A 12,500-nucleotide genomic window follows, 5' to 3' on the forward strand; every position below is an offset into this window, starting at 1 on the left:
TTATTATGTATTGCATTCGTAGAGCAGGAACCGAGCACATGTGAAGCAGACCAACCCTTTCCTTGGGTTTAACTTATTATTATTATTATTATTATTATTATTATTATTATTATTGCATTCGTAGAGCAGGAAATGAGCAGATGTGAGGCAGACCAACCCTTCCCTTGGGTCTAGCTTACTATTATTATTATTATTATTATTATTATTATTATTATGTATTGCATTCGTAGAGCAGGAACCGAGCACATGTGAAGCAGACCAACCCTTTCCTTGGGTTTAACTTATTATTATTATTATTATTATTATTATTATTATTATTATTATTATTGCATTCGTAGAGCAGGAAATGAGCAGATGTGAGGCAGACCAACCCTTCCCTTGGGTCTAGCTTATTATTATTATTATTATTATTATTATTATTAATTGCATTCTTAAAGCAGGAACTGATCAGATGTGAAGCAGACCAACCCACTCCTCTTTGGTTTAACTTTATTATTATTCTTCTTATTATTATTATTGCATTCGTAGAGCTGGAACTGATCAGATGTGAAGCAGACCAACCCTTTCCTTGGGTTTAGCTTATTATTATTATTATTATTATTATTATTATTATTATTATTATTATTGCATTCGTAGAGCAGGAAATGAGCAGATGTGAGGCAGACCAACCCTTCCCTTGGGTCTAGCTTATTATTATTATTATTATTATTATTATTATTATTATGTATTGCATTCGTAGAGCAGGAACCGAGCACATGTGAAGCAGACCAACCCTTTCCTTGGGTTTAACTTATTATTATTATTATTATTATTATTATTATTATTATTATTATTATTATTTTTGCATTCGTAGAGCAGGAAATGAGCAGATGTGAGGCAGACCAACCCTTCCCTTGGGTCTAGCTTATTATTATTATTATTATTATTATTATTATTATTATTATTATTTATTGAATTCCTAGAGCAGGAACTGAGCACATGTGAAGCAGACTAACCTTCCTCTTGGGTCTAGCTTATTATTATTATTATTATTATTATTATTATTATTATTATTATTATTATTATTATGATGGTGGTGACTCTTTCCCCTTTCTTTCTGTCCTCTTATCACAGTCTCAGGAACTGGTGACCAAAGTCCAGCAAATCATGAAGCGGCTGCCCAAAGCGGAGCCCAACGAGACCCTCCACCGCTTGGCCAAACTCCTGAAATACAAGCAAACTTTTGTCAAATGAGAGAGGCCGACGCCGGGCCACCTCCGTGGTTCTCATCCAGTGACAAAATCATCTTTTTCTTACATGACTACTATTAAATTTTACTATTTTATATTATTATTAGTCATTGTTTTGTGCACGAATGAAGAATATGGGCTTTTTTTGATGCCCCAAAGGCCATCCAGTCCAACCCCCTTCTTTCTGCCACACAGAAAGGCACCATCCAATCCCTCCAGACAGATGGCCATCCAGCCAAAATTTGTAATACAGTAGAGTCTCACTTATCCAACACTCGCTTATCCAACGTTCTGGATTATCCAACGCATTTTTGTAGTCAATGTTTTCAATATATCGTGATATTTTGGTGCTAAATTCATAAATACAGTAATTACTACATAGCATTACTATGTATTGAACTACTTTTCCTGCCAAATTTGTTGTCTAACATGATGTTTTGGTGCTTCATTTGTAAAATCATAACCTCATTTGATGTTTAATAGGCTTTTCCTTAATGCCTCCTTATTATCCAACATATTCGCTTATCCAACATTCTGCCAGCCCGTTTATGTTGGATAAGTGAGACTCTACTGTAATAATATAAATATGCAATAATAATAAAAAGATGACACGACTCTTTTCTGAGCCTTTCCTTGCTATTTGGATCCTTTCTTCCCATCCCATCGAGACAGAATAATAATAATAATAATAATAATAATAATAATAATAATAATAATAATAATGCAATAATATATAATAGTAGTAATAATAATATGTAATAATAATAATAATAATAATAATATGACATGCCTCTTTTCCGAGCCTTTCCTTGCTATTTGGACCTTTTCTTCCCATCCCATCGAGACAGAATAATATTAATAATAATAATAATAATAATAATAATAATGCAATAATATATATAGTAGTAATAATAATATGTAATAATAATAATAATAATAATAATAATAATAATAATAATAATATGACATGCCTCTTTTCCGAGCCTTTCCTTGCTATTTGGATCCTTTCTTCCCATCCCATCGAGACAGAATAATAATAATAATAATAATGCAATAATATATAATAGTAGTAATAATAATAATAATAATAATAATAATATGACATGCCTCTTTTCTGAGCCTTTCCTTGCTATTTGGATCCTTTCTTCCCATCCCATCAAGACAGAATAATAATAATAATAATAAATATGTAATAATATATAATAGTAATAATAATAATAATAATATGACATGACTCTTTTCCGAGCCTTTCCTTGCTATTTGGACCCTTTCTTCCCTTCCTATCAAGACAGTATAATAATAATAAATATGTAATAATAATATAATAACAGTATGTAATAATATGACATGACTCTTTTTGGACCCTTTGCACCTCATCCCATCGAGACAGAATATTATATAACAATATTATGGTAATAATAAATATAATAGTATAGTATAATAATAATAATAATAATAATAATAATAATAATAATAATAATAGAAGAATGAAACAACACAACTTCCAACCTCGAGACAGAATATTATTATAATAATATATAATAATATAATACAATAATAAATTATAATATAATAATAATGACGACGACTCTTTTTGGACCCTTTCTACCTCATCCCATCGAGACAGAATATTATAATATATTATATAACAATATTATGGTAATAATAAATATAATAGTATAATATAATAATAATAAAAGAAGAATCAAACAACACGACTTCCAACCTCGAGACAGAATATTATTATAATAATATATAATAATATAATACAATAATAAATTATAATATAATAATAATGACGACTCTTTTTGGACCCTTTCTACCTCATCCCATCGAGACAAAATATTATATTATATAATAATAATATTATGGTAATAATAAATATAATAGTATAATAATAATAATAAAAGAATGAAATGACATGACTTCCAACCTCGAGACAGAATATTATTATAATACATAATAATAATAATAATAATAATAATAATAATAATAATAATAATAATAGCTCTTTTTGGACCCTTTCTACCTCATCCCATCGAGACAGAATAATATTATAATATATAATAATAATATTATGGTAATAATAAATATAATAGTATAATATAATAATAATAAAAGAATGAAATGACACGACTTCCAACCTCGAGACCGAATATTATTATAATATATAATAATAATAATAATAATAATAATAATAATAATAATAATAATAATGATGACTCTTTTTGGACCCTTTCTACCTCATCCCATCGAGACAGAATGTTATTATAATATATAATAATAATATTATGGTAATAATAAATATAATAGTATAATATAATAATAATAAAAGAATGAAATGACACGACTTCCAACCTCGAGACCAAATATTATTATAATATGTAATAATAATAATAATAATAATGACTCTTTTTGGACCCTTTCTACCTCATCCCATCGAGACAGAATGTTATTATAATATAAAATAATATTATGGTAATGATAATAAATATAATAATAAAAGAAGAATGAAACGACATGACTTCCAACCTCGAAACAGAATATTATAATAATATATAATAATATAATACAATAATAAATTATATTATAATAATAAGGAAACAACACGACTTCCAACCTCGAGACAGAATATAATAATAATAATAATAATAATAATAATAATAATAATAATAATAATAACGACTCTTTTTGGACCCTTTCTACCTCATCCCATTGAGACAAAATAATATAATAATGATATATAATAATAATAATGAATGAAACGACACGACTTCCAACCTCGAGACAGAATATTATAATATATAATAAATAATTAATAATAATAATAATAAAACGACACAACTTCCAACCATTTCTTTTATTTCTTTGTCCGTACAAACGCTTTTCCTTCCCGTCTTTAGTTGGCACTTCAAAAAAGGGCTGAAACAACTTCTAAAAATCCCGCTGTCTCTTTCTTCTGCGGCTTCCCGCGTTTAAAAACAGACCAATAAATAAAAAATAGACTATTTAAATAGCTGTGCATTGTCTCGTGTGTGTATGTGTGTGATTGATTCTTCTTCACTGGCTTTTCTTTTTCTCTCTCTCCCAAAAAATAAAATCTTTTCTTCTCAGGGAGGGAGGGAGGAAGGCAGGGCTCATTTAATACCAAGGGGTGAGTTGAAGATAAATATATATATATATATATCTCGATATATATACTGCGGAAGAATCTAAAAATATCAGTGCAACCAACGCAGCTACAGTGCAGGTGAGTTAATCTATGTCGAAAACTAGTGAAAATCCCCAAAGTCGGTATTTACAGTGAAATCAAAGGGAAAAAAAATACAATATATATATAATATAAATATTATTTGAGTGTTTACACAAGTCAAAGCAGGAAAAGGTTTCGTTTTCACAGATTTCCCACCAAAAAGGATATCGATCTCTTGTTCGTTAGGGCTCGGACGAAACGGGTTATTGTTGCGAGTCGATCCCCTTCCTTCCCTCCTCCGTTTCCACATCCTCTTTCCTTCCCCAACATCACCATCCCAGCAAAACAGGCTTCTCGGGGTCACGGAAACAGACCCGCATCCCTTCGTAGGTAACGTGGACTACTTGTGGGCGAAACGTCAGGAGAGAATGCTTCTGGAACATGGCCATACAGCCCGGAAGACACACAACAACCCTATGAATTACTACGCTGATGCTTTTCCCCTTCCTCATGCTTTAGGGCATTGGGATGAACCTGATCAGATACACAATGGGAGAAGGGGTCCCTTGGGGTCTCTTCCAAGTCTAGGAATGTGTTTATCTCCTATAGGATGGACTGGATGGCCTTTAGGGTCTCTTCCAACTCGGCCTGTCTTCCTATCTATCTATCTATCTATCTCTTATGGGTTGGACTGGACATTGAGGTCTCCTCCAACTCTAGGATTCCATCCATCCATCTATCTATCCATTTATCTCTTATAGGATGGACTAGATGGTTATTGAGGTGTCTTCAACTCTAGGATTCCATCCATCCATCTATCTATCCATTTATCTCTTATAGGATGGACTAGATGGCCTTATGGGTTGGACTGGATGCCCATTGAGGTGTCCTTCAACTCTAGGATTCCTTCCATCCATCCATCCATCCATCCATCCATCCACCCATCCATCCATCCATTTCTCTCTTATAGGATGGACTGGATGGCCTTATGGGTTGGACTAGATGGTCATTGAGGTTTCCTTCAACTCTAGGATTCCATCCATCTATCCATTTCTCTCTTATAGGATGGACTAGATGGCCTTATGGGTTGGACTAGATGGTTATTGAGGTGTCCTTCAACTCTAGGATTCCATACATCTATCCATCCATCCATTTCTCTCTTATAGGATGGACTGGATGGCCTTATGGGTTGGACTAGATGGTCGTTGAGGTTTCCTTCAACTCTAGGATTCCATCCATCTATCCATTTCTCTCTTATAGGATGGACTAGATGGCCTTATGGGTTGGACTAGATGGTTATTGAGGTTTCCTTCAACTCTAGGATTCCATACATCTATCCATCCATCCATTTCTCTCTTATAGGATGGACTGGATGGCCTGATGGGTTGGACTAGATGGTCATTGAGGTTTCCTTCAACTCTAGGATTCCATCCATCCATCCATCCATCGATTTCTCTCTTATAGGATGGACTGGATGGCCCTTGGGGTCTCTTCCAACTCTATCTCTTAAGGGTTGGACTGGATGGACATTGAGGTCTCCTCCAACTCTAGGATTCTATCTGTCCATCCATCCATCCATTTCTCTCTTATAGGATGGACTGGATGGCCCTTAGGGTCTCTTCCAACTCTATGTATCTCTTAAGGGTTGGACTAGATGGTCATTGAGGTTTCCTTCAACTCTAGGATTCCATCCATCCATCCATTTCTCTCTTATAGGATGGACTGGATGGCCCTTAGGGTCTCTTCCAACTCTATGTATCTCTTAAGGGTTGGACTAGATGGTCATTGAGGTTTCCTTCAACTCTAGGATTCTATTTCTTATGGGTTGGCTTGGATGGCTCTTAGGGTCTCTTCCTACTCTATATCTTCCTATCTATCTCTTATGGGCTGTACTGGATGGCCATTGAGGTCTCTTCCAACTCTAGGAATCTATCTATCTATCTATCTATCTATCTATCTATCTATCTATCTATCTATCTATCTCTTATGGGATGGACTGGATAGCCTTTGGGGTCCCCTCCAAGTCTTGGATTCTATCTATCTAACTATGTATTGATCCTAGTCTTGGATTCTATATATCCATCCGAGAGAGAAAAGGAAGGAAGCGGAGAATGACAGAGCTCAAAGGGACCCCTAAAGGCCATCCAGTCCTGCTTCTGTGCAGGAAAGGCACCATCAAAGCCCTCCCGACAGATGTCCATCCGGCCTCTGCTCAAAAAGCCTGCATTGGCTCTTGTTCTCTCGTTAACACTCGCTTGAAATCCCACCCGTTTATGGGACAGAAGGGTTTGGCAATCAACTCGGTGCCTCGCTGGCAGAGTGTGGAATGTTTTTCCTTGCTTGAATTAACTCAACTATTGCTACAAGTGGCTCCTAGATTTACGTCGGTGCTGGTGATGAGTTGCGGCTTAGGAAACGCGTAAAAATACAAAATAAATCCACGTCCAAATCGAAGGCGATGACCATTTGCGATGCGTCCGAAACATACATATCCCGGTTCCCATTGACCTTTCCGTGGCTCATTGGATGCCAAAAGAGTCCCAAACGTCAGGGACGTTGTGTTCAAAACGTTGTAAAAAAATACATGCTGGTGAGGGCTTGACCTAAGACTCCGCGCCTATCGCGCTCACTAAAAAGCCTTTAAAAAAAGAAGAACTCGGGCCTTTTGGAATCGGTTTCGTTCCGATCCCGTCGTCGTCGATGTTGTTGTTGTCCTAAAAAGGTTCGCTTCCAGTGTTGCAAATGCAGTGAAACCGAGGTCGGGTTGCTTCCAAATTTGGGGGCTCGTCCGGGATTTGCTTCCGCTTTGGGAGCTCGTCCGGGATTTGCTTCCGCTTTGGGGGCTCGTCCGGGATTTGCTTCCGCTTTGGGAGCTCGTCCGGGATTTGCTTCCGCTTTGGGAGCTCGTCCGGGATTTGCTTCCGCTTTGGGAGCTCGTCCGGGATTCGCTTCCGATTTGGGGGCTCGTCCGGGATTTGCTGCCGGTCGCGATCCAGCAAACGAGACGAGGGTCGAGCGAGTCCGTTCCCGCCGTAAACGGGGTCGGCGGTGGCGGAAAGAGGGGGTCCGTCCGTCCCGTTCCTCCCCTTCGGGGGACCCTCAGACCTGGGAGTCGGCGCCCAGGCTGTGGAACTCGTCGGGGGTCTTGTCCCCGCCGCCGCCACCCCCGGCGCCCCCCTGGCGGAAGCCCGAGGCGATCTCGTCGAAGGTCCGGCCCTTGGTCTCGGGCACCTTGAAGTAGGTGAAGACGAAGAAGATCACCAGCAGCACCATGAAGATGATGAAGACGTAGGCCCCACACAGCTCCTGAAGGGAGAAGAAGAGCAGAGTAGGAAAAGAAGAAGATGATCCATCCCATCTCTCTCTTTACCTGTCAAGGGTTGGACTAGATAGCCCACTCTAGGATTATCTATCTATCCATCCATCTTCTTATCTAGTCTTAAGGGATGGATTGTATGGGCCTTGGGGTCTCTTCCAAGTCTATGAATCCATCTATCCATCCATCCATCCGGTTATCTATCTATCTATCTATCTATCTATCTATCTATCTATCTATCTATCTATCTGAATATCTATCTATCTGAATATCTATCTATCTGAATATCTATCTATCTGAATATCTATCTATCTGAATATCTATCTATCTGAATATCTATCTATCTATCTATCTATCTATCTATCTATCTATCTATCTATCTATCTATCTATCTATCTATCTGAATATCTATCTATCTGAATATCTATCTATCTGAATATCTATCTATCTGAATATCTATCTATCTGAATATCTATCTATCTATCTATCTCTCAAGGGTTGGATTGGATTACTTTTAGGATCTCTTCGAACTCTAAGAATCTATCCATCTATCTATCTGATTATTTATCTGATCATCTATCTACCCATGTATCTATCCATCCATAGCTATCCATCTGCCTATCCATCTGTCAATCTATCTCTATCCATCCATCTGTCTATCCATCCATCCATCTGTCAATCTATATCCATCTCTGTCTATCCATCTGTCTATCCATCCATCCATCTGTCAATCTATCTCCATCCATCCGTCTATCCATCCAATTCTATCTATCCATCTGCCTATCCATCCATCTATCCATCCATCTGTCTATCTCTATCCATCCATCTCTACCTATCCATCTGTCTGTCCATCCATCCATCTGTACATCTATCTTTCCATCTATCCCTATCTATCTGTATCTATCCATCTGCCTATCCATCCATCTGTCTATCCATCCATCCATCCATCCATCCATCCATCCATCCATCCATCCATCCATCTATCTCTATCCATCCATCTCTACCTATCCATCTGTCTATCCATCCATCCATCTGTCCATCTATCTTTCCATCTATCCCTATCTATCTGTATCTATCCATCTGCCTATCCATCCATCTATCTATCCATCTATCTCTGTCCATCCATCTGTCCGTCTATCTCTCTCTCTCTCTCTTTTTCTCCAGCCCAAAGTCAAAGCCTGCCCGGGTGTGGAGTCCTACCTCGATGTACTGGAAGCCCATGCCCACGATGAAGTTGGAGGTCCAGTTGGAGAGTCCGGCCACGGCGAAGGCGGCCGGGCGGGGCCCCTGGCTGAAGAGCTCGGCCACGATGAACCAGGGGATGGGGCCCGGACCGACCTCAAAGAAGGCCACAAAGCCAAAGATGGCAATGATGCTCAGGTACGACATCCACGCCATCTGGTCCTGAGGACACACACAACACAGAGAGAAAGTCAGCCGTGCGAGGGGGGCACCATCCAATCCCTCCTGACAGATGGCCATCCACCACTTTCCGAGGGACTCACCAGGAGGGCCAGGGCGATGGTCATGAGGACGGCGCATCCCGCCATGCCGGCCAGGCCCACCAGGTGCAGCGTCCGGCGCCCAGCCCGCTCCACCACAAAGAGCTGCGGGAAGAGGAACAAGGCTTCATGCGGGTGGGAGCAGGGCTTCCATCACCCTTGCCCACTGGGGATCATGGGGGTTATTCAATCAGACATAATAACATGGCAATTATTATCATTACAATAGTGTCATTAAATTATTATTATTAAATTAGTATTTTAAAATTATCATTATTAAATTAGTATTTTAAAATTATTATTATTTTTAAATTATTATTCAATCACTATTTTTAAATCACTATTAAATTATTACTATTAAACCATTATTTTTAAATCGTCATTTTTACATTATAACTATTAAATTATTACTATTAAATTATATTTTTAAATTGTCATTTTTAAATTATCATTTTTAAATTATTTATTTATTTGCAGTATTTATATTCCGCCCTTCTCACCCAACGTTATAACTATTAAATTATTACTATTAAATTATCATTTTTAAATTGTCATTTTAAAATTATCATTTTTAAATTATTTATTTATTTACAGTATTTATATTCCGCCCTTCTTTCTCACCCCGAAGGGGACTCAGGGCGGATCACATGACACATATAAGACAAACATTCAATGCCTTTAACATAGAACAAAGACAAGACAAACATAGGCTCCGAGCTGGCCTCGAACTCATGACCTCTTGGTCATAGAGTGATTTGTTGCAGCTGGCTGCAGCTGGCTGGCTGCTCACCAGCCTTCGCCACAGCCTGGGCCTAATTATCATTATTAAATTATCATTATTAAAATATCATTATTAAATTATTATTAAATTATCATTATTAAATTATCATTATTACATTATTATAATATATAATATTATAATTATTATATTATTATATAATAATGGCTATGTACGCAGGCATTTGAAGAATAAGCAAGTGTTGGCTTCGACTCGGTCTGAATTACGGCTCTTGTATAACGTCTGGTGGATGAATGGCATAAGCACTTTGCATTGTTTTAAACTTTGTATATTGCATTTATGACTATTTTATGACTATTTTATGATTGTTTTAACTGTTTTAATCATTTTAGTTTATTGTATATCAGTGTAACGGCATCAATTGCCACTTGTAAGCCGCCCTGAGTCCCCTCGAGTGAGAAGGGCGGGGTATAAATAATTGAAATAAATAAATAATAAATAAATTATTATTATTACATTGTTATTATTAAATTATTATTATTGCATTATTATTATTAAATTATCATTATTACATTATTAAATTATTACTATTATGATGACTATTTTATGACTATTTTATGATTGTTTTAACTGTTTTAATCATTTTAGTTTATTGTATATCAGTGTAACGGCATCAATTGCCACTTGTAAGCCGCCCTGAGTCCCCTCGAGTGAGAAGGGCGGGGTATAAATAATTGAAATAAATAAATAATAAATAAATTATTATTATTATTACATTATTATTATTAAATTATTATTATTATTACATTATTATTAAATTATCATTATTACATTATTAAATTATTACTATTATGATGACTATTTTATGACTATTTTATGATTGTTTTAACTGTTTTAATCATTTTAGTTTATTGTATATCAGTGTAATGGCATCAATTGCCACTTGTAAGCCGCCCTGAGTCCCCTCGAGTGAGAAGGGCGGGGTATAAATAATTGAAATAAATAAATAATAAATAAATCATTATTATTATTACATTATTATTATTAAATTATTATTATTGCATTATTATTATTAAATTATCATTTTTACATTATTAAATTATTACTATTATGATGATTAATATTATTATTATTTAGATTCCCTGGTATTCCCCACGCACCGAGACGACGGTGAAGGCCGTGTTGACGACCCCGGAGCCGATGGTGGCGTAGACCGGCTGCTGGACCCCGGATTTCTCAAAGATGCTCGTCGAATAGTAGAAGACCTGCGTGGAAAATAGGAAAACACTGAGAAATCGCAGAACACAAACCTTTGCTTTCGGATCATTTACGAGAAAGCACGGACCAATCGCGTCCGCTCCGGGCTTTAGTCCAAATGTTACGGTATATTTATATTGACAGTCTTGGTATCCTCCTTTCTAGCCGAGTTTACTGCTTACCGCGTTGATGCCGGAGAGCTGCTGTGAGAGCTGGAGGACGACGGCGATGAGGATGGGCTGTCGGTACATGGGGGAGCGGAAGAGCTCCGGGATGGTCACCTTCTTCTCCCGCATCATCTGCCGGCTCTCCTCCTTCATCTCCTGCAGGTCGCTGCTCACGTCCGTCGTGCCGCGAAGCTTCTTCAGCACTGCAAGCAACACACAGAAGATAATAATAATAATAATAATAATATGTAAAGCAACGTGAAGAACCTGCTTTGATTGGAGTCAGAAATCAGAAACTCCTCAAAGCACAGCAGACAAAAAAAAACAGTACAAGAAAACCGCACTACAAACTAGAGCTGACAGCTGGCACAACAAAACATTGTAACAATAATAATATGTAATAACTAGCTGTGCCCGGCCACGCGTTACTGTGGCAAAGTGGTGGTGGTATCGGTTAAAACTTGTTGTGGAATTTTTATTTGACGTTATTTGTATTTTTTTAAATTAATTTTATTGTCACTTATCTTTTTTATTTATTATATTTTATTATTTTGTTGTATTATTTTTAGTCATTTTGTTATAGTATTTTATTGTATTAATTATTTTAGTGTTTTTTATAATTTTTTATTGTATTATTTGTATTTATTTTTTATCATTATTTTATTAACACTGGGCTGAGTGGGTTGCTAGGAGACCAAGTGGGCGGAGCTTAGCCCCCCCACTGGCAGCAATTGGATAAAAACAATTATTCCTCTCCCTCTAATTAGGAATTTATTTTTCTTTTCTTTTTGTTGTATCAACCTAGAGGCATGGATGAGGGGTTGTGATGTCAATTTTCGAGGTTGTGGGGTGTTTACTTTTGTTGTTTTGTCCGCTGCCGTGATGCCATCACTCTTTTATATATATAGATATGTAAAGCAAAGTGAAGAACCTGCTTTGATTGGAGTCAGAAATCAGAAACTCCTCAAAGCACAGCAGACAAAAAAAACGTTACAAGAAAACCGCACTACAAACTAGAGCTGACAGCTGGCACAACAAAACATTGTAATAATAATAATATGTAATAATATGTAAAGCAAAGTGAAGAACCTGCTTTG

The 12,500-nt window shown here is 36.6% G+C and overlaps 2 protein-coding genes across 2 annotated transcripts in view; one reads left to right on the forward strand and one right to left on the reverse strand.

The window, feature by feature from the left end:
• zmynd12 (zinc finger MYND-type containing 12) overlaps window positions 1-1,329 on the forward strand; it is a 10,519-nt gene extending 9,190 nt beyond the window's left edge. The window contains exon 8 of the mRNA XM_062965550.1: window positions 1,114-1,329. Within this exon, the coding sequence (XP_062821620.1) occupies window positions 1,114-1,233 (120 nt within the window). The 3' untranslated portion in view covers window positions 1,234-1,329. The remainder of the gene's footprint in view (window positions 1-1,113) is intronic.
• A 2,745-nt stretch (window positions 1,330-4,074) lies between these two features.
• slc2a1 (solute carrier family 2 member 1) overlaps window positions 4,075-12,500 on the reverse strand; it is a 45,325-nt gene continuing 36,899 nt past the window's right edge. The window contains exons 6-10 of the mRNA XM_062965549.1: window positions 11,419-11,606; window positions 11,140-11,244; window positions 9,244-9,345; window positions 8,939-9,142; window positions 4,075-7,728 (exon numbers count right to left, since the gene is read on the reverse strand). Of these exons, the coding sequence (XP_062821619.1) occupies window positions 7,522-7,728; window positions 8,939-9,142; window positions 9,244-9,345; window positions 11,140-11,244; window positions 11,419-11,606 (806 nt within the window). The 3' untranslated portion in view covers window positions 4,075-7,521. The remainder of the gene's footprint in view (window positions 7,729-8,938; window positions 9,143-9,243; window positions 9,346-11,139; window positions 11,245-11,418; window positions 11,607-12,500) is intronic.

This window comes from Anolis carolinensis, unplaced genomic scaffold, assembly GCF_035594765.1.
Source record: "Anolis carolinensis isolate JA03-04 unplaced genomic scaffold, rAnoCar3.1.pri scaffold_15, whole genome shotgun sequence".
NCBI lineage: Eukaryota > Metazoa > Chordata > Lepidosauria > Squamata > Dactyloidae > Anolis > Anolis carolinensis.